We start from the raw sequence: 22,573 nt of genomic DNA on the forward strand, positions 1-22,573 counted from the left end.
GCATTATCAGCCGCAAAGAGCAAAACCTCTGTGTGTCCACTCCCACTTTATAACCCCACAGAAACCCGATGGGACCGTACTGTTGATGGTGTCTAAACACAAGCGAGCGGCAAGGCTAGGCAGCCTCCCTTCTGCTTTGAAAGGGACCCTGAATCGATCGAAAAGCACCAGAGCTGTAAGGGGCCAGGGCCAGAGGGGCTGCCTGGTTCAGTCCCCCATACACACTGCGGGTGCTGACACATCAGTAGGTTACCTGCGGCCCCTGCTCTGTTCTGACGTCGAAGGGGTCTCCGACCGGACGCTTCTTGGCGTACTCCACGCTCCGCCTGACAAACTCGGTGTAGATCTGCTCCTCCACGAACACCCGGGAGGCGGCCGTGCAGCACTGACCTTGGTTGAAGAACACTCCCTGATGGGCGCACTCCACTGCCAAGTCCACTGGAGGGAGGGGGGCGGCGGGAGCGAGAGGAAGCGATTAAGTCGTTAGGGCAGGACTGGTGACAGCTGCAACGCTAATTGCCTGCACCAGAAAACAGGCCCCGGAATGGCCGCGTTTCAGAAATTAATTTTATTCCCGGCATTTCCAACAGAGAGGATGGGCAAAACGAGTGTGGGGTGAAGCCAGTCCCCCGACTGCAGGACTTTTTTACTCTGCTAAAGAGCACAGAGAGTTGTTACATTCCCCGGTTCACCTGCTCCTGGACCCCTCGCCTCCCCCTTCTGGAGGACCCCCTTCTATAGACTAACTTTCTGTAGGTATCGATGAGACCAATTGGTGAGAGCTATTTCCACCTCGAGTTTCCTTCACTATCAAGTCCTATTAAATCAGCTTCTCTTGCTTTATTAAGTCTTATTAAGTAACATTAATTCCATGTGGGATGTACACCAGTTAAAAAACAAGCACTGATTCCGCCTGAGGAGGTCTGGATCTGAGCTAGAGAGCGGGCATCGAGTTCAAACTAGAAGGGTGCTTAGTAAGGAAAACCTTCGGGGCCCTGCTTCACGAAGAAGAATGCTCAGTGGGGTATCGCTTACAGCTCACCGTGTCATTTCTAGTGCTCCACGGTGAGCTGGCTTTTCTGCACCCCCGCCCCCCTTCCAACACGCACACTGCTGCTTCAAAAATGCAGCTTTCCTTAGCACGGGGCAAAAGCATGGCCCCTGGGGAGTCGGGGCAGGGGATCCAGACACCCAGCACCGCTCTTGAGCAGCTCCGAGGAATGCTGCCCTCCGCTCTGGAAACTGAGACATTGCTTTCGAGCCGGGTCTTCCATAGAAAGTCCCTGTTAGCGGCAGATAAAGCGTCATAAGGATTTGCACCGACCCGCACCGCCCCCTTCTCTGCACCAACTTAAAACTGCCCCTTCTCCAAAAGAACTGATTCGTTTCCTGCGCCCTGATGGGAGCCAGGGGTGGTGGCTGCCGTGGGGGGTGGGGGGATGGGGGCATGTTATCATTGACATCGTGCGTGGATGCCAGTTATGTCAGGATTGGAATTTGTGGACTGGTGCTGCCCGGATGACGGCTCCGCGGGGTGTTTATGAGCCTTATAAAACCAACCCCTGAACAGAAGTTTTGTGTTTTAGCTGCAGTGTTCTTCACTGGTGGGGAGAGAGGATGAGCTGAGGTGGAGACCGGGCCCCCAGAGATGGTGGCACAAGAATGCAAAACAGGGGTCCTGGCTCTTTAGGACTGGAGTTTGGGACCCCAAATGTAGCAGCACTCAGAACTGCTCCATGTGATTCCAGAAACCAGTAGCAACACCAACGATGCTTCTACACAGGAGCAGCAGCTCAGGCAAAAAAAAGAGCAGTCTGTCTTTACGCCCAGCTTCCTTCTCCTTCCCTGAAGCTTGCTTCCTCCCCCGGCCACTCACTCTCCCATGGAAAGCCAGCTTCAAGGAGAGGAAGTGGTATCAGTCCTTTACGCCTTAGCAAGAAATTGTGCTAGGGTCATTTTTCTCAGGGATGTTTGCAGTGTGGAATGGAAAGCTTTGTTCTCCATGAAAGGAATTTCTGGCACCAGGGGGCAGGTGAGGGGGCTGCTCTAGAAGGTGCTTCAGGGTACCTCAGAAGTCATGCCTTCTGACGGCTGACCCTGTCAGCAGGTGAATGAATGCCCGATGTGGCCCCTTCTCCCTTCTTCTGGACATGGCAGCCAAGAGCAGCATATAGTTTCCATTGTGTCATGAAGCTCTAGCAAGACACAAAGCTGCCCCCAAACTGCTGGGCAGGGTTGCTTGCCCAGGAGGAGGTGGTCGAGAGAGAGGCAGGACCCAGACTAGGGAGATACATTTAAGGGTCCGCTGCCCCTGTCCTCTCATTTGTCAGGCCTGAGACAAAGAAGGAAGAAACATCTCAAGTTTCGGAGAGGAGAAAAGCACCACAGGAAATACTGACTGGGGTGGGGGGATGATCAATGCCTGTGAGTGGGGAGCACCTGCCCTGCTCCTTCCTCTCCTGGCCGGCTCCTGGCACGGGAGGCTCTGGAGAAGAACCTGGATCTGCTCCTCATGGCCCCAGCTCTGCAGGGACGGGGAATGCACACTTAATCATGAAGGGCAGAAACAGGCCCCCACAGGACACGTTTTTCTCCGAGGCAGCTTGCCGTGAGCAATAGAGCTGGTGTTTTGATTTTTATTTGTCTGCTTATGGCAGGACAACCCAAGGTGGACAAACACCGCCATTTTGTGTATATGTATGTGTCTCTCTCTCAGTTGGTTCTGAGTTTGGGCGAGGAAGCCAGGAGAGGCCTATGGACCGTCTCAGCCCCAGCAACGCCCAGAAGGGGAAAGACTCACGGTCCGCGTCAGCGCACACGATACAGGGGTTCTTCCCCCCCAGCTCCAGCGTCACCCTCTTCAGATTGCTCCGAGAGGCGGCTTCTTTAACCAACTTTCCAACCTTTGGGATAAAAAACAGACCAAAGGAAACCTCAGATGCGGCCAGACCTGGCCTGAACGTTCTGGACAAGCCTAGGGCTCCCCTGCCTCTCTGTCCAGTTGCCTTAGGCCTCTAAGGCTGCTCCCCACCCCCTGGCCTCTCTCTTTGTCTCCTCATGGATCAGACCTTGACATCACTGGAATCCTTGGTCCGACTGCTCCACTTACAGGGGCGGAGTGGGAGCCTTTGGAAGGCCCAGTGATTCGCCCCCAGTCACACAGCTGGCTGGTGGCAGAGCCACCTACTCCCTTGTCCTGGTGCCTGTCCCTCCTGGCAGCAGGCCGGTCCAGCTAGTCTGGTAAAGGGCTCGAGGGGGCCCAGGGGCAGCTGTTCTAGCGCTCGCTAGTGGGGGACGTGGTTCCGCCTGGCTCTCTGGTATAATCTGAGGGAACCTCCAAAATTATGGTGATAGGGAAGCTTCCCTTCAGGAGGAGAAGGAGCCAATTCTCTGGCAGCAGACTCAAGACTGCGGCTTCTCCAGGGGGAAGCGAGAGAACTGGTAGCTGTGCAGGAAAAGGACCCCTCACGTACCTGGAGGGGCTCTCCTATCATTCCACGCACTGCCAGAGGCGAGGCCTGCCCCATCACACAGTGAGCCCCACAGACTCAGAGCCGGGGAGACTCTCTGACCAAAGTGCCCACAGACGCTTAGAGCCAGACAGCTAGCAAGGGGCAGAGCTGGGCTCTTCTCGGGCTGAGGCTGTTTCCCCAAAGCTAAGGTGTGAGTGCATTTAAAAAATTGGCCAGCTCCCGGGTGATGGACTGAATGAGGTTTGGAATAGTTCTACAGTGACAATGGACTGTCCCCAGAGAACAACAGAAGCAACACCAGTCTGCAACGGGCGGACGATTCCTTGTGGGGCTCAGGTGCACTGCTCTCAGAGCTGGGCACAGCAGGGGGACCAAGGCTGGGAAGGCACCCCCCCCTTCCAGACATGCCTGCCCGTTGAGCGACCCCTGGGACCACAGAGGCCACTTTCTTGTCCCCGAGGTTGGGTTCCCATTGAGAGCACCACCCCACTGGACCCATGGGCAGCCCTACGGACGCCTAGAGAAGAGGGTTCAGGCAGACGTCTCTGCAGAGAAGCTAGGCAGGGGCAGGAGAAGGGATGAGTCTGCTGTTGGGGTGAAGACAGCTCGGGCTCCTGGTTGGACTAAATTTGTGGGGAGATGGGGACACCTGCTGCTTGAGAAGCATTTATTCCTTTCTTTCTCAAGCACAGAAGAGTATTAGAGATAATTCCACACACAAATGCATGTCAGGGCAAAGGGGGAAAGTTTTCATCTCCCTTCCCCCCTGTGCCCCAGGACCTGCACAGAGGTGGCCATGGGAAGAATTCCTTGGGTATCCTTACGGACCGTTTCTATTTCTCTCCACACACACTTTCCTCTTGGGATCATTCTGTAGCTACTTTCCCACAGCTTACTTTTTTTGGTGCCTCAACCACAGACGGCAGACGCTTTCATATTTTAATGGCTGTAACATCTCGTACAGAATGGATACAGTGTACTGGAAGACATGTCCTTGAGGGCTTGTGAGAACCTCTCTCTGACTCGTGGCTTTGAAATGGAATTTCTGAATCAGAAGTTGGACACTTTCAAATTTGGGATCCATACTACATCATGGCCTTTGGTCTCGGGACCGTTGGTCTCCCACAGTCTCAATTAGACCAGATTCCAATTTTTACCAATCTGACGGACACAAGAAGACTCCGACTTTCATTTGAATTTGCATTTTTCCCTGATGACCAATGAGCTAGCTCAAGCTCATTGGACATTTGGTGGTTCTCTTCTCTGAGTTACCCACTATCCCACCATTCAGTATGTGTGTGTGTGTGATTTTCTTTCATTGATTTTTAGGGATATAATGAATTTTAAGCCTTGGAGAGCTGCAGAAATTATGACTGCTCTTTTCCCAGCTTGCTATCTATCCTTTAACTTGGATTATGACGCTGTTTGTCCTATGGATGTTTCACATTTTTATTTTATCTTATCTACGAATCTTTTCTTCTAAGGCTTCTGAGTTCTATTAGATATTTATTTAGTTTGGAAACTGGACCAGTGACTTTATTTATTTGCTTTTTTTTTTTTTTCCTGATCGCTATGCACTGAAACGTGGTCATACTTAAGTGTAAATAAATCATAGTTTAGCGGCTCAAAGGAAAAGTTCCCACGTCTCAGATCACACAGCGGCTGCCATGTTGGCTGACAGCCGGTGAGGACGGTTACCTCTGTGGACCCCGTAAAGGCGATCTTGCTGATCTGAGGGTGAGAAGAAATTGCTGCTCCCACCGTGGGCCCAAACCCTGGCACGATGTTGACCACTCCTGGAGGGAATCCGACCTGGATGGAAATTGAGGTGGCGTTCAGAGGAGAAGAATGGACCAGTGTCTATCACAGACCGCGCTCAGGCCGAGAGAGCCAGGGCTGTAGGTGTCCCCCTCACTGGGAAGCCAGGGCCAGCGTCATACAGCCACCCTAGAACCCAGACCCAGGCGGCCAGTGTGCGGGCTGGGCCAGGGTGAGGTGTTCGTATGCCGTTCCTTCCAGGCAGCACCTCATAACCCAAAAGGGCCTCTGAGCAAAATGGCGGGAAGCCTCCACAGCTGAGCTCCCTTCTATGCGTGGGTGCGCGCGTGCGTGTGTGGTGGGGGTGGATCTGTCCACACGTATGTACTCTCAGGGAGAAGAGAGATACCTTGGTTATACCCTCCAAGGCTCAGAGACCCCTGCAAAATACCCTCTCCCTGAGCTTCAGCTCCCATTGTTTTAAACCTGTCCCATCAATGTTCCAAATGGCAACGCGGTATCACTCCCTCAAAGCTCCTGCTTGTTGAACCTGGGCCACACCCAGAGCTGGCATATCCAGAAGGTTGGGGACAATCACTTCTTTCACATTCACACCTCCTGCTTTGCACCTATGAGGACTCTTTATTCACCAAGAACCCCACAAATGAATGAGGTGGAGGGATGCAATTCAATGAACAATTAATTAACTTACCATCTCATGCTATTAAAACACAATTTAGAAAAGGCAAGATTTTAGGACATGGTGTTCAAGAGTCTTTAGTTTCCTAGTTGCTGTGTGTTCACGCTTGTGATTTTAGAATCTGTCAGTCTCATTAATATAATGTAATCATATCCTACATCCCCAAAGGAAAGTGGGAAACAGGCCAATTCCTGGAGGCTGCAGACTTACTTCTAAGCAGTAAAGGTCCTGCTTCCCGATCTTATTAACCCAGCTGAGAAGTCAAATGAATGGATCTTTCCTCCCATCCCTCTTTCCTTCCTGTTTCTTTTTTAACCTCTTTGCAACACACAAGCTGGGCTCGGCAGGGCTGAAGCATATTGCCAGGTGTGTCTGGAAGGAGGTATTTCTTTGGGCCGCTGGTTTCCCAGCACAGTGGCTGCGGGATGGGACAGGACAATGGCCCGAGCGTGGAGCACTGGCGAGGAGGCTCGGATGAGTGAGCCCGGCTTGCGGCAGCCCCTTGGGCGGGTACTGCTGGCAAGATGTCCCCTCCAAGAGAACAACGGGCCATTTCCTACACCACAAATGCAAGGCCCGACGAACCTCCAAATACTTGGCTCCCTCTCAAGTGACCCTCTTGCAAATTCTCTAGACAAAACATTTGCTCCTAAACCATAGGCTTGAACCCATAATAAGAGTTAAGTATTCTCATTGGATCAGTGGGAGGAATGGAGTTTCTTCTAGCTCAGTGACCACAAGCAGGAGAAAGAGAGCACGGCTGCCAAGTGAAACACAGGGAGCCATTCCCTTCCCACTCGGTCGTGAGCGGGTGGGCACTGTCACGCACCGCTTGGCTCGACGGGGCAGCTTCATCTGGTGACGGCGGCCTGGTTCCTAGGAGTGGGAATGTTATCAACAGCACATAATGTTTTCTTTCTTTCTCAGGTGCCTTACCTCTTTGATCAGAGAGCCCAGATAAAGGGCAGTGAGGGGCGTCTGCTCCGCTGGCTTCACGACGACGGTGTTCCCACAGCAGAGAGCAGGCGCCAGCTTCCACACCAGCATCAGCAGAGGGAAATTCCACTAGGGACAGAGCACAGAGGAGCTTGGGGCCCGGATCCACCCCGCCGCCCTGTCCCGGAGGCCCAGCGACGTCTCCATGGAGGTTATTTGCTTTGCATGGTCCAGACTGGGGACGTCAGAGGTAATACAGAAGTGAGCACAGATCAGACCTGCCTTCCTGCCCCATGCTTCCTGAGCTACATTCTGGGACATTCTGGGAGATCTGAGTAAGTAGTCTTTGCAAAGAGGATTCTGCTGCAGGTGCACTACCTTCTCCTCCTGGAGGTTTATAATGCCATCAGCCTGTTAAATGATCTGAAAAATACTGCAGGAATGAGGCCCGCCTCTCCGAAACTCAGATGTCTCAGGATCTTTTTCTCTTCTTACAGAATACATAACTAAACTCCCACTGGATTGCTGTTTGGTGAAATTCATGTTGGGAAAGTGTTTCTTGTCATCTTTCAACTTCTGAGGCAAGGATACTGAAATCACTGTAACAAGAAGCCTAACAAGAGGTAACAGCCACTGTGCGTTCGCTCTGTTCCAGGTGCTGTTCCAGCCACTTCACAAAAACTTAACTCATTTGATCCCTACCAACCTATATGAGATAGTCCTCTTATTACCCCCATTTACAGATGAGGCACAGAAGGGAGAGGTTACTTGCCCAAGGTCACAAGCTAGGAGATAAAGGCCAGGATTCACAGCCAGACTTGTGTCCTCTCCTACCCTCCCCCTCTGAGTATCATCTTTGATGAGGCAAAATGAAACCAAGCATCTCCAAGAGAGCAGGTAGCTTGATTCTAGCTGTCCCTCAACCACCCCCATCCCAAAGGAATCCCTTTGGCTCCTTATGTTCAAAGGATGCCAGACAGAAGAGCTCCCTGCAAAGCTACACGCATGGGACCAGCTGAAGGTGGCGAACTCGTGGTCTGGCCACTATAATTTCTCTCCCAGCTTTGTCTGGAATTCCTACCACTAGGCAACAAACAGAAGATCCCAGTTCCCAAGGGCCAATATGCTCTGTTAAATGATGGCAGGCATTGTTTTGGGGTACCCCCCACTAATGCCTGGGGTTCCCTCTTCTTCCTGGACCCCCACTCCATAGCACACAAATGCCATCGTCTCTCCTGTCCGACAAGCAAATCCATACCTTCCCTTAGCTTTTGCCACTTCCAGCAGTTCCCTCTCTCCCCTCAAAGCTTCTGAGAAGAGCTGTGCCCACATGCTTAGGTCCCTTTTTGTAAGTCCCAGCAATGAAGCTTCCACTGTACCCCAAACTCCAGACACCGCTGTTGGTGAGCAAATCTAACAGCTGTGCTTCTGTCTTTTTGAATTTCTACGAAGGAGAGGACCCTATTGACCACAGTCTTTTTCTGGAAATGTATTCCATTTCTGGAATGCCCCGGACCCTAGCTGCTCAGACTTCTCAGTGGGATCCCCTAAGAGTCTACAGGATTTGGCCCCTGGCCCTCTTCTTTTCTCACTCTGCATCCCTCTCTGGATGACCCCCTCTCAACTCGATGGGCAGAAACACCTCTGTCCTGACCACTGCACGTGGGTAGCTCCAGCCCTCACCTCTCTCGAGCCCTTGACCCAAATATGCAAATGACTGATGGGACCCTTTGCTTGGCTCTTCCACTGCCCCTCTACGACATCTGCCCAGCATGACCTCCATCTGTCACGGCACTCCACCCTAACCCACTTCTCCCCCAGTCTTCCTCAAATCACCCAGCAACACCATCCACCCAGTTCTGGCCAGGACTCACCCCCAACCTCTGACTAGACACTAAACTCCACCAACTCGACCTCCTCAGGAGCTTTCAAACCCATGCTTCTGCTTGGTCTTCAAACAGTTCCTGTCTTAATCATTTTTCTTGGCGGGGCTTCCTTCCTCGGCCTTTTAACTGACCTGCAAATTCCTCAGGGGCAAAGGCTGGGCCCTTTTCCTTCATGTCTTCAGTACCTGGCACCCTGGCGCCGTGCCTGGCACACGGCAGGCTCTCCACTGTTGGTGGAGGGACACATCTTCCTTGTCTCCACAGAGCACACTTTCAATCCTCTCTCCATGTTGCCGCCTGTCTGCCCAGCCTCCCGCCCAGGTGTTCCAGTGGCCCGAGGCTTTCTCCAACAGACAGGCAGCATCACCGCATTCCCTGGCACCTGCCGGGCTCCCCACTGCCCAGTGATTAAAGTCCCAGGCCCTCGGCAGCCATGGCCCACTGGGTGCCCGGCCTGGACCACCGGACATGAGCTCCTCCTCTTCCTCACTTTGTCCCTATCTTAAGTGTGGCCTCACCAGCTTTCCTGCTATCCCCCCGCCTCCAAGTAACCCAGGCACCTCAACGTCCTCACTGGGGCCATTCCTACTGCTTAGAAGACCTATTTTCCTATTGAACGACTCATTCTCATCCTTCAAGGCCCTCTTAAAAGACCGCTGCCCTAGAGAAACTGGGCATTCCTGAGCCCTCTGGCTGGGGTCCACGGTGCCTTCTGTTGTGCTTCAGGAGTCAGACCCCTGAGGGCAGGCATGGGATCTAACCCATCCTGGTAACTCTCGAGCGCCCAGCCCCATGCCACAAAGCAAATGTTCAGTTAATGCCAGTGTGATCGAATCAGAAGACACCAGAAACTGGTTCCAGAGGCCACACGGGAGTAGGGCAGGATGTGCAAGGATCTATCTAGAAAAGTCACCATACTTACAGGAGTGATGGCCCCACACACACCTATGGGCTCATGCCTGGTAAAGCACACAACGTTGTCATCTGGAAGAGAGGTTATGTGGAGAACACTGGAATTAACCTCAGTCGAAGATTTTACGTCACAAAAAGACAAGAAAGAAAGCCAGAAGCGCACAAAGGTGTCAGCTCCAAGTCTTGTCTAGTCCACAAACAAGGGATCTTTAGCTCAATGTAATAAGTACAATTCCTTAGGAGAAATGAGCACAGGGCCACTTTCTTTTGCAACAGGAAGGGGGCCCGGGGGGGGGGACATGTGGGGGGGCAGGGATGCTCTGGAGACGCTACCTGGACCAATGAGAAGACAGAGCCCCCGAAAGTCCCCCAATGAGGCTGGGAGTCCAGCGTTGGCTCACCTGTGGGGATGGTCCTGCCCTGTATTTTGTCAGCCCACCCTGCAAAGTATCTGAGGGTTTTAATACAGCCCTCCAGGTCGATGAAAAAGGCGTGAAGGAACGGCTTCCCCGTGTCCATCGTTTCCAGGGTCTGCAGAAAAAAGACAACATCTGTGTCAGACGCAGTTTCCTGCTTCGCCGTCAGGGGGTGAAAGCCAGGGGGTGGGGGGAGAAAGCACAGTCCTAGGACACGGCGTGTGCCATGTTCCGTGAGAAACATGGCAGAAAGCAAGCCACTGTGTCTCCTGTCAGACCCGTCTCAGACTGTCAAGGATTACTCTGCTTTCAAAACAGCTTAGTCGGGGGCGCGGGTGGGGGGGCTTGGCCAGGGCATGAGCGGGTGTCCCCGTGAAGGACAGCAGATGGAAGTCTGATCTGGAGCCTCCCTGGGAAGGAAGACACGGTGGCATTTGGTCTTCTGTCTGGAGCACAGCTGGGTGACCCGGCCACACGGGCTTGTGCCCTCCCAGGGAAGCTCTCGGGAGGTTAGCTGCCTTTGGGAAGGCTGGAGAGAGGGCTTGCGACCTCCACCAAAAGGGGGGGGATGCGGGATCTTCCTTCCTGGCTGGGCTGACCAGCGTAGCTGTGGAAAGAGCGACGGGGCCCCGAAGGGTAGAGCTCCAAATCTTGTCGCACAAAAGGCACCGTCCTCCCCAGCCAGGCGGCCCCAGCCGGATGCACGGTCGGAAGGGAGCAGGCTCGCCCTTGGTGGTGAGGGAGGTGATTACCCAGGGCGAGTGGGCAGCCACTCAATGGCAGGGATTCTTTTCTATTTCCAGCCCGGGGTTTAAGAGGACCCCTTTGTCCCTCAGACAAGCGGCCCCAGTAGAGCCCGGCGCTGAGACCGCCTGCCATCCATCTGGGCAGGAAGTGACCACCCAGCACATAGCCTGGGGCTGGATTCTCATTTTAGAGTCCATGTGGTGAGAGGGTGATTCACTGGGCAAGACAGGCCCTTCCACGTGCACCTGCATCGGCCTCATCTCTGACCTTGACACCTCAGCTGTCACTTCAAGGTGCCCACACCAAGGCTAACAGAGCCGGGTGACACCTAAGGTCATTCAGTGGGGCACTGGACTCGGGGCATCCAGCTTCCAGCCAGCGCAGTGGCCACGCCTTAGGCTGTTGCCACAGGACATCTGCGTCAGGGAAGACTGTCGAATGGCCACGCAGGGTCCTCGGGGCGACCCTCTCAGAACTTTGCTTCAGGGGGAGCCCAGCTCCTCAAAAGGAGTGACTGCTTCTCTCACTGAGCGGCAAGCCCCCAGATCCCCCTCTGGCTCAATTTCCTCATCTGTAAAATGAGAATAATAATAATGATAATCACAATAATAGTAGTGGCACTTGCCTCATGGGGCTGGGGTGAGGGCTAGGATGGGGCCTGCCCATAGGAAGTGCCAAGCGAACTGTTTCATGATGACATTAATAGCCGTCATGACTATGCTCGTCTTCCTTTTCGGCAATCCTTATTTGGGGACACCGAGGAGACTGGAGTGTGAGTTGATGAAGACGACAGGGCTGGTCTGGGTCTGGGATGGATCCCACCCCTGGAGGATGCTGCTCCGGGACCAAGTCAGACCAAGGTCACATCCAGTGCACTGCACTTTGGCTCCTACCGAGTGACATTCCAAGCTGAAACTTTTCTTTTTCCACGGGAAACCCAACCGTTGCCGAAAGGTCCAAGACCGGGCGACTCCAGACAACATCTGGAGACCTGTCAGTGGGACCAGGAGTTTATTCTTGGCCCTTTTCTTACTTCCTCTGGTTGGATAGCCTTCGGTTACTTAACCTCTCTGGGCCTCAGTGTCCTCATCTCTGAAATGGGATAATAAATGTGCCTGCGATAAGCCTGGTCCAAGGTGAGTATTCAGCAAGCATTGGCTGTCTTTCATTATTAACTTGGGCAAGTTTGCTTCCCAGGGTGACAGCAAGAATTTGCTAGGTTGGCTCTATGGGAAGTGTCCAAGAAAAACTGGGGTCATAATAGATTTAGACAGGAAATTCTTTTTAAACAAAAAAAGATTCACAAATGAGTGGATAGGGCTGGACCTGAGAAATCAAGTGTTAGCTACTGACTGGGACTTTTAAACAGTTATTGGGGCTGGACCGTGAGTAAACCACAGCTGCTCCCGAGTTTACTTCCCTTGACATTTTACGAGAAAAAATATGCCTTCTGAAAAATTAATGCACTGTAACCTTCAGATAGGAAAGAGTCGGTCAGTGTGCCAAAAGCTTAAAATGAGGAGGCCCAGAAACGGGGCTGGGGTTGAAAAGAGAGTAAACAGGGAGGGCCCCAATTTGGGACCTTCCAGAAAGAGCACCCACAGAGCCAGAGTCTGGCCCCCAGGTGCCTCAGGAAGGAGGAGAAAGCTGGGGCTGCCGGATCCCCCACATCTGTTCCTAAACATCGAACACAGAAGTAAATACGTAGCTCTGTCAAAACCACTGAGTCGGCAAGAGAACGTGATAGGAAGAAGCACTTTGCTGCATGAAAATGCAGGAAAACCATATCGAGGTGGAGGGTGACGGTGCTTTCCTATGATGTGGTCCTGGTTTGAAAAGCCATATTGGCCAGTCATTCTCTTGTTCCTTTCATGATGCGGCAAAGAGCTGGATCTTATTTCTCGTGGGCAGCAAGGTCCCGACGGCAAGAGGCAACTCGCTCCCGCTGCGATCGCAGCACAGTCCTGCCAGGACCGTGGGGCGGGCTGAAGGCAGGGGTGGCTACATAGCCACTGCTCCCGCAGCTGATACTGACACTTGAGGACAGGGTAGGGAGGGGTGCCCAGGGCACATCCTCTCCCGCCTGCTATGAGTCCCCACGGACATTGCAGACTGATGAGCTCATGCTGGGTGAAAACAGAAATGTTTTTGAAAAAGCCAGTCTGGCAGCTTGAGAGTTGAGGCTGGCTTTCGTTGCAGGAAGAAACCAGAGACTCCACGGACAGAAACGTTGACCCTGAGAGGGAGACACCCTCACCCGGACTGGGGGCAAGCACGCCAGGCCCGGCTGGCGGGGTGGGAAGGAAGGAGAGTTGAGCTCTGTGCAGACGCACCCTTGGGGCCACGCAGCGAAGAGCGGCAGCCCAGATACAGAGATCCCCCAGTCTCTAGCCCCAAAACACACAGTTGGGCACAAAAACGATTTTGGCGTCCTGGATGACGCAGTGTCCACGAAGGAGTTACTCTACTGCTCGGCCCAGACATCCAAGCAAGAGAGGAAAGAACCATTTGTTCAAATAGGAGGCTGAAAAGGAGATTTACTCCCCCACCAACTGGGCCTCGAGGTTTGGAGCAACTTCTAAACAGGAGTCTGAGAGCCGTGGGAGGGCAGCGTGTGTAGGTTGGGAAGGACCTCAAGGCAGGAGGCGGCCCTGAGATTTCCTCTGCTTGCTCACTGTAAGACCGGAGGAAGGTCTTGGGATCCCTGTAAATAATGCATTTACAGCCTGTCTGTGTCTTTGCAGCCTAGTCTGATGGGAGCGACCCAACCTCGTGGTGCGGGCCGAATTCACACGCCTATGTTGCAGCAGGGGAATTAAGGTGCCTAGAAATTACCGGCCAGGGGGTCATGCAGCTGGGCATGCGCACTATTATGAGGACTGCTGTTCCTAATAACAACTATCATCTATTTAGTGCTGACTGCATGCCAGGGACTCTGCTAAGGATTTTAAATGGATCATTCTCGCTGAATACCATTATTATTGGTATCTCCCATAAAGAAATACATGCTCAGAGAAGTAAAGCAAGTTGTCCAACGTCACACAACTAGTAAGTGGCAGAGCTGGGATTTGAACTGAAGTCTTTCATAGCCTGAGGGTTCCCATAACCAGGTTACCCTGCACTCACCATCACTCTGCACATGCTTACCCAGTTCAGGGGTGAAACAGGGGTGATTTTTAGGTTCTATGGGACCAATGTTTTCTATGTTAAGGAGTGGCATCTATTTAAATAAGTATTCAAAAAAATATACCAGCACAGATCTTGTCACCTAGGATGACGTTCAACTTATCAGTAAAAGAGATTTCATATTAGAAAAAAAAGGTTAATTTCAGAAATGTACAGGTAGGACCAGGCTTATCTGGTGGCCCGTGACCGTCTTGAGTCTGGGAACCATGGACACAACTGAACTTCCTCCGGGCAACTGCTTGGTCAAGAACATGAAGTGCAGGGTGGGGGGAGGGGCGCAAAAGTCTGACTTCAAAATGGAAAGGGTTTTGAGCTGGACCGTGTGGACACATGCCTACTGCCAGAGAGCTGGCTCTACCTCAAATGTCCTGACACACATAGCGCCACACAAAACCAGCACCCTGGGTCTCCCCCAAGCCCCGCGGGGGCCAGACGGTCCCACACTCGCCCGCCCATGAGCGTGTACTCACAGCCAGGACGGCGCGGTCCCTCTCCACAAGGTCAGCCAACTGATGCAGCAGCCAGCCACGGCCCAGGGCGTCCAGGCGGCGCCAGGGCGAGCCCCTCTGGAAGGCGGCGTGTGCGGCCTCCACGGCCTTGTCCACGTCGGGCTGAGCGGCCAAAAACCAGAGAGAGTGGGTCACCTTCTGTCACGTTTTGGGAGAGCTCAGCCGTCAGCTACAGCGAACAGCAGAGACCCGCGTCCCTCACGCAGAGAGGAAGGGGGGTGGGTGGGGGTCAGTCGGAAGGTGGCCCCTAGGTTCGAGATCGCTGGACACCCCCGTTTGGGACTTTCAAGTGACTTTTTCCTTCTTTACGTCTTGGGTCTTTTTCAAGATTTCTACAATGGCCAAGTATGAACTTTCTTTCTGATTATAAAAGCGTTTTAAAATAGTTTATAAGACTACCGACCTTAATTATTTTTCTTGGTGACCCGAGTAGGAAAAGATTTTCCACTTGCTCGCTCAGTTTGGACACACACACACTCCCACAGCTCATCAGTTAGGTGGGAAATGTCTGTCTTGGCATTTTATTCAAGCTGAGGACTGTGGTCCTATAGTGAGAATGGGGCAGGAGTGCTTCTCGGGATCTCGGAACTGACCACATCGGAAAAGTCCACAGACAGGGAGGTTCTGGAACTTTTCTCTTTCTTCAGCCTCACCTCCAACCCCACCCCCTACCCCCCTGCCTGGGGGCAGAAGTGTTGCACCATTCCCTGGGCAAGGAACTAGATTTTCTGTGCACCCATAGAAGAATTACAATGGAAACTTCTTCTTAAAAGGAAAGAAGTACGAGCTTTTTAGAGCTATTTAATGTCACCCATTCTTATTGATGGAAAATGAATTCAAGGCTCTGGTTGCTGACGAGCAATGGCTCATCCCCCAGGCCCCTCTGAGCCTCAGTTCCCTAGGGGAGTACAACAGGCAGGGGCTGCCCGATGCAGTCAAGAGGGACACTCCACCAAGAGTCTGTGTCTCCAAAGCATGCTTGGAGGCAAGCGAGTTTTGGTAAAGCAGATACTAGGACTTTGAATTCCTTATCCCAGGCTCTGGGGTGCAGGCCAGGGCCTCTCCAGCTGCAGGGGACAGGACAGCGTCTGTGTCTAGGTGCTCAGAGCAGTCCCCCAGAGCCTGGGGCAGGGATCTCACTCTCCTCTTTGATACCTGGGTACTGCACCTGGGAATCACCCACTGGGAATCCTGCTCCACAGGATGCCCCCCACACCCCGGCTGCCCCACGTCCTCACGTCATACAAAGATGAGCTCCTTGATGCTATTATCTTTGTAAACAGAGCTTAGCTTGAGGCATTACGCATGGGAGGGTCTGGACGGGTAGAACCACTGTGTTTCCTGCCTGTCCCAGAACTCACTGGTGGGATCCAAGTCGAGCCTATTTGCGACACGTCTTTCCCCCTATCCACATTCATCGTGACCCCTACACGTATAAGAACATCAGATGATTACTCTAGTGGTGGAGGAGAGGTTTGAATTTCCCTTGCCTTCTTAGAAAAGCTTTACCTTCAACCTTTCCTCTAATGGCACATATATTTAAAAGATACTTTCCGGCTTTGAAATGTACCAAGGACACATCCAGAAGTCCTTTATATACATAACTACATATATGGTCATAAAGACTATAGCTTTCCGTGATCATTTCAGGTTCTGGTAGAAAGGAAATCTGGTGATTGCGTGATGTTATTACCCCTGCATGACTTGGTTAGCAAGTCTTTTTCCCTTCAAGCCTTTCTCTTTCAAGTGTCTCCTGCCAGAATGCTGCAGTTGGTGAAACACACCAGCCGGAAATGCTTTCTGGAAAGAGGGTTTCATGCCTCCAGGTTCAAATCATTGATAAAAACCTTTCCTTTAGCCACGTGACGAGGATAGCTGAGGTCATCCTTATAGATGGGGAAACATCTATCAAAGGAGAGTGACTCTCTGCAGTGGATTGTCCCTAATTGATCCCATTCTGGGCCATGTGTGTGAGAAGCAGCTAACTCAGGTCCCACCCCGAGCACGGGCCAGGTCTGTCTTATAGCTAAGCCATACCGCCTCCTTATCCTCTAGTTATCTGTAATTTAATTACTTGGGGGGTGAGAGTGGGGGTGGGGGAAGCACTCACCTTATCTCCTTCTTCTACTTCACATATTTTTTCTAGAGTTGAAGGATTATATGTGGCAAACTTTTTTCCACTCTTGGATTCATGCCATTCATTGTTGATGAATATCTAACCAGGAAAGGAAGTTGTAATGCATTAGGGCTTAAATCAAAATCATATCATTCCAACATGCTGAGGACCTTAGGTAACGTCTTGTCCTCCCCCACCCTCTGCCTCCCCCCCCACGCTGCACCCCCCCCCCACTCTTTTACAGATGGGACCTAGAGGGGAGATGGAGTCAGATGCCCAACCAGGAAAATACTCAGAATTAGAATCCAAGTCTCCTGACTTCTAATACCTTTTCAGAGAATTACTTTTCGTCCTAATGAAACTAAAGTCATTTAGAATTTTTCTAAACATCTTGTCTCTTTTTATTTATTTAAAAGATTTTATTTATTCATTTGACCGAGAGAGAGAGAGAGAGAGAGCACAAACAGGGGGAAGGGGCAGAGGGAGAAGCAGGCTTCCCGCTGAACAGAGATCCCCACACAGGGCTAGATCCCAGGACCCTGGGATCATGACTTGAGCCAAAGGCAGACACCTAAGGGACTGAGCCATTTAAATTATTAACATGGATTCATGGAGGAAGAGTCGAGTTGAATAGTTAAAGGGTATAAGTTAAATCCTACTCCCTCATCAAGTTTGGGGGGAAGATTAAATAGGTTTATACATATAAAGTGCCAAGGGATCGCCTGCCCTTGAAGGGCAGGTCAGCAGTCAGCATTCCTTTCTGCCTCCTCCCTGTTGAAACCCTCAGCCAGACTGCCAAGGAACTGGCTTTCTACAAGGATCTTGCTATCACCCTTAATCTTTGTTGGTATATATCGGTACTCCTCCCCCATTCTCTTTAAAATGCCTATTTTCATGTTGGTTTTAATAAAAGCCCGTGTTGGAACACAAAAATAGATATCTGGGCTGGGAAATGTTCTGGTTGTATGAACAGATGTAACAAATAACCATTTATATCTAGAACCAAAGAATTAACCCAAAAAATCACTTCGTTCAGAGCCTCAATTATCTAGAACACGGCTGAGAAAAAGGACGTTAAAAATAAAAGACATCATGAGAGAACTAAGAGGAATTCACAGAGTTCCCACACTGAAAGGTGTGTACTATTTACTCTTAGTTTACTCTAACCCCTAACTGCTTTAAAAAAAGCACCGCATTCAAAGAGAGGGCCTTGGAAAAGAACCAGGAACAGAGGTGACAGGTAATACACAAACACGTTCTAACAACATGGAGGTCCCGACTCCCCGGAGAGACAGATGACCTCCCGCTGTACCAGCACGGGACAGGCTGGTCATCACAGCCCATCGTGGTGTCACACAGACCCCAGTCACAGACATGAGTAAGATGCTTTAGAAGCACTTCCATCAAACAAGATGCCATCAATAATTTCTAAGTACAGACCTAGCTCATCGAATTCCATTTCTGTATCTATAGGCGTATCTTTTGCCTCTCTTTGAGTCATTTAAAAGAATCGTGTCCATCCGAGGGCTAATTGCAATTACTGTGAATTTTATTCATTTGGAACACTTGACTCCCCAGTGATGATAGATGAGAGGGGAAACATCTCATCCAGAGTGCGGCTTGGTTACGATCTCTGTCCTGGGCTGTCCTGTAAAAACTCCAAAGCTCACCGGGAAAGAAACTGGCTCTGGGAAGTTGCTGGGGGAGACCGCTTTGATCACTCTCCCTGGAAAGCGGGGAAGTCTCAGTCTGGCGGGGGCAAAGCATGGAAGGCCAGCTCTTGCGGGGCAGGTGGACAGAGGCACCCTGTCCACCGTGTGGAATTCAGAGCTGAGAGCATCCCTTGCCTCTAGGATGTGCCCATCTGACTTCTGGAAGCTCAGCGCCTTCAACATGAGGCCAGGCCCCCAGGGAAGCACGTGGAATAGGCCAGGCTACAATTACAGGTTTATTCTTCCAACTGAAACCAAATCCAAGAGTTCACTCTTGCCATCCAGCAAGCAATCACTCGGTAACAGCGAGAAATTAATAAGCGGAGAAGAGAGGTTCAGTTAGCATGGGGAGGGAAGTGCAGCCAGAGAGAGAGGCCCATTTGTTGGAAGATGAAATTTCGTGGGTTAGAAAATACAGACCATCAGTGAAAACTGCTGAATCTAGATCCTTCCTGGTGTCAATTCCAAGGGAGAGGGAAAGTGAGAAGATGGTAGAAGAGAATATAAATAAGGAGGATGGAAACAGATTGCAACGATCAGATGTCCATTATACTTCATCTCTAAGCATGTTCCTCCAAAAAAAAAAAAAAAAAAAAAAAAAAAAAAAAAAGACTTGGTCGGTCATGACATTGATCCGAAGTCCCTCGTAACCAGCAACTTAAAAAAAACAGACTCCTCAACTCGGACCATATTTTCCCATCGCGAGGTTGCCAATTTAGCAAAAAATTTTTTGTATACTACACTAGTAAGTAATCTCGCAAGTGGTTTCTACTGTTGATTTTCTCTCCACTAAAATAAAACAAAAACACAAATAAAGAAGGGGTCAGTAAGTGTGGCCTACTGATTATGCTGCCTGTGCCGTTTTGAGCCCCAAATCAGGATAATGTGTCCAGAAAAAAAAAAAATTATCCTCCTCGGCCTGTGAACTGGTATCAGATAAACCTTACAGAGGTATAAAAATTAGGTTCCGGGATTCACATTTTACTGAAGGAGCGGAATGGCCTGTCATCCGGGCTGAGCCCAAAAACCACAGCTGCTCTGAGGAGCAGGGAGCCCCGGGGTGGAGGTGAAGTTGGTGACCACGCAAGTGAGGTCTGCTGATGCCATTTACAGGAACTTCCACTGGACTTCAGCGAAACCCAAAGGGGTTATGCTTTCAGAACCGGAGACTGGAGCTAATTGGAGCTTTTATCAAGGAGATTAGAAAAACGGGTGTTTGAGTGAACCAGAAACTCTTAAAGACGATCTCTGTTACTGGAAGACATTTTCTAAGGAAAGGAAAGGACCCCCCCTAAAGTGAAAGAGGTTGCTATCCTCTGAGATATGGGGGTGGGGGATGCCAAAGGGGATCCTTCCCCTCCCCCACCACCGGAGTCACATAGCGGAGCCCAAGGTTAAAATGTGAGAACAGGGGTGCCTGGGAGGCTCAGTCAATTAAGCTTCTGCCTTCGGCTCAAGTCATGATCTCAGGGTCCTGGGGTCCAGCCCCGATTTGGGCTCCCTACTCAGTGGGGAGCCTGCTTCTCCCTCTCCCGCTGCCCCTCCCCCCACCCATGCTCGCTTGTTCTCTCTCTCTCTCTCTCTCTCATAAATAAATAAAATCTTTAAAAAAGGTGAGAACAAATGAAGTTGTGACAAGGTCGTCCTTCTGGAAACTGGACTTATCCTGGGAAATGGAACCCCCAAGGCTAGGGCTCAGACCCACCATTTCTGGCATGTCCTCCATTAGCAAGAAGCTCCATGAGTCAGGTTTGAAAACTAACAGGCCTTTATGGGCTCACCACTCCACCCCTCCCCACCGCCGGCCCTGGGCCTCGGATCCGCAGTTCTGGCTCTCCTGCTTCTTTCTTAGGCCCTGTCTGCTGCCTCTCCAGCCAGAGGCTCTCCTAAGCATCGCTGGCCGGGGCTGCTGTCCCTCAGCCACCACCACACAGGCTGCCTGGGCCCCACAGCTGCTAGGGGTAGGCCTCTGCGGTGGTCGGCCCGGGAGCAAGGACAGAGCACGGTGGAGGCCTCACCTTCCACAAGGAAGGAGGGTACAGTGGCCTGGTGTCAGGCCCTAGCAGCCGCCATGGCCCCGAAGCCCCTGAGCATCTCATCGCGTCTCGCCAGCCTTAATCACACAGCCAGTTCTGTTCCACTAAGAAGAAGAGGCTCCCAGCAAGACAAGAGACACAGGTCGGTCTGTGAATCTGCTAAGGACCTCCTCTATATGCACTTGGGAAGGGCCATGAAGGATTGCAGAGAAAGAAGGAATTTTCCATAGGTGGCTGTATTGCTCTGATAGGATTCAGAAAGGTAGAAAGGCAAAAGACAATAACATAGTAATTTCTGGCCTCTGTAGCATTAAAAAAAAAAACCTTACAAAACAAAAATAAAACAAAGCTGCACCACCACCACCGACAGGCCGTCACCCACAGAGCAACGGTCTGAAAAGAGGTAGGTACTATCCCAACTGCTCCCAGAATTGGTGATGGAATTTTCGCTCTGAAGCTGATACCGCTACGGAAATGACATTAAAAATAATCTCCAGCATTTATGGTGAAGTGTCTCTGTTGATTACGAAACCCTCTGAAAACAGTTAATTTAAATGTCATGTGATCAGAGGCAGAGCCGACATGAAGTGCCAAGAGACCAGAATCTGAAGGCCACACATAGTGGCCTGCAACTTTCTCCGCTTGATTAAAACTATTTGAGAGACATAATTGCTACTTTTGAAAGTAAAATTGATGGGGAAATTTTCTCAGTGCTGTGTCAGCTGGAGTTGGGGGGCGGGGAATGGATAAGATGCAAATTAAAAAAATAAAATTAAATTAAAAGGAGGGAAAGTTGGGGAAAGAGAAGCCAGCCGAGGCTTTCGGTCTGCGACCCTGCCGCGCTCCCGCTCCAGGCCCCAGACCACGGCCCCCAAATAGACTCCGAGGGTCCTCCCGCAGGACGCGCTCCCCGCAGCCCCCCGCAGCCTGGGCTCCAGGCCTCGCCATCTTCCTTTCTGCCCTAGGCAGGTGATCTCACCGCTTTGCCGATGCTCCAGCCTCCCAGCCCAGCGCAAAATAGCAGACTCCACCCGGCGCAGCGCGGTGGGGCCTGGAGGCCCCGGCTTCCCAGGCCCGGGTTCGGAGACCATCGGGAACGGATTCTCTGTCTGCCAACACCAGGGCCCCGGGGCCCCAGGGCACTTGCACCAATGATCACCTTCCTACTCCCCCTGGCTCTCCTGCTAAGCCAGGTAGGCCAAGCACGGAAGGTAGGACGTCCCTCCCGTGCTCGCCATGCCATGGTTCTGGAGTCTCCGAGTCGCGGCTCCCCAGTGCAGACCCAGCTCTCAGACCAGCTCTCGGTGTTTTCAGGCACCCTCTGACCCTCCCGAAGCCCGACCCGTTCAGCCCCGGAAACCGTGCCGCAGGGCCTGCGGGGAGACCAACGCGCCCGGGGCCCCCGCGGCCCGCACCTCCGCTCGCCTTCCAAACGGGCCCTGAAAGGCACGTCGGGGCCGCGCCGGCGGCAGCCCGGAGCCGCGCGGCGGCTGCGCAGGCTCCCTCGCCAGGCTTGTAAGCTTCGAGTGCCGAGCCCCGCCGCCCGAGAGCCCGTCCGGGAGTGCAGAACGAGGAGTCCCCTTGGGGGTGCGCGGCGGACGCGCTCCCGCCCGGGATGTCCTGCGCCGCCAGACGCGGCTCCGAGAGGGTCGGACCCAGGCAGAGAGGCTCCGGTCACTGGAGCGACGGGCGAACTCGGCCGAGGGCGCGCCGCCCGCAGCGCCCCGCACCCTCGGAGCGGAGCGGCTGGGCTCCACGCCTGCTGGCTCCTCGTCCCCGCCACTCCGGGCGGACAGCCCAGCGCGGAGCCAGGCGACCGTCGGGTGGGATGGGCGTCCGCCTCACCTTGGTGAACTTGACCTCCAGGTTGCGGACCGGGCGAGGCAGGGCAGGCGGCTTCCTGTCCGGCTGCCCGTTCTCCACGGCCCCGTTGGTGGTGGCCATGGCTCTTCTGCGCTCCCCGGCCCGAGGCGCCCGAGTCTGCGGCGCTGGCTCCGGCCTGGATGGTGCGCAGCCTGCTCGCGGGGTGACAGCTCCGCGCCGCTTTATGGAGCGACCCACGCCTCCCGCCCAAGGGGGCCGTCTAATTGGCTGCAGGACTGGAGGAAGGGAGGGCGGGCGAGAGGGGAGGGGGCCGGCCTGCCTCACCCCACCCCGCCCGCCGCCCTGCGGGAGCCCGGCCACCC

At 52.6% G+C, this 22,573-nt stretch overlaps 1 protein-coding gene across 1 annotated transcript in view; it reads right to left on the bottom strand.

Moving 5' to 3' along the window:
* The window catches only part of ALDH1A3 (aldehyde dehydrogenase 1 family member A3), a 36,946-nt gene extending 14,586 nt beyond the window's left edge, over positions 1 to 22,360 (bottom strand). Inside the window, exons 1-9 of the mRNA XM_040642692.1 lie at positions 22,233 to 22,360; positions 16,634 to 16,738; positions 14,485 to 14,625; positions 10,067 to 10,196; positions 9,676 to 9,737; positions 6,868 to 6,996; positions 5,172 to 5,285; positions 2,801 to 2,903; positions 254 to 438 (exon numbers count right to left, since the gene is read on the bottom strand). Coding sequence (XP_040498626.1) covers positions 254 to 438; positions 2,801 to 2,903; positions 5,172 to 5,285; positions 6,868 to 6,996; positions 9,676 to 9,737; positions 10,067 to 10,196; positions 14,485 to 14,625; positions 16,634 to 16,738; positions 22,233 to 22,331 — 1,068 coding nt within the window. The 5' untranslated portion in view covers positions 22,332 to 22,360. The remainder of the gene's footprint in view (positions 1 to 253; positions 439 to 2,800; positions 2,904 to 5,171; positions 5,286 to 6,867; positions 6,997 to 9,675; positions 9,738 to 10,066; positions 10,197 to 14,484; positions 14,626 to 16,633; positions 16,739 to 22,232) is intronic.
* Between the last annotated feature and the right edge of the window lie 213 nt (positions 22,361 to 22,573).

The sequence above is a fragment of the Ursus maritimus genome, unplaced genomic scaffold (assembly GCF_017311325.1).
Source record: "Ursus maritimus isolate PB19 unplaced genomic scaffold, ASM1731132v1 scaffold_27, whole genome shotgun sequence".
Taxonomy (NCBI): domain Eukaryota; kingdom Metazoa; phylum Chordata; class Mammalia; order Carnivora; family Ursidae; genus Ursus; species Ursus maritimus.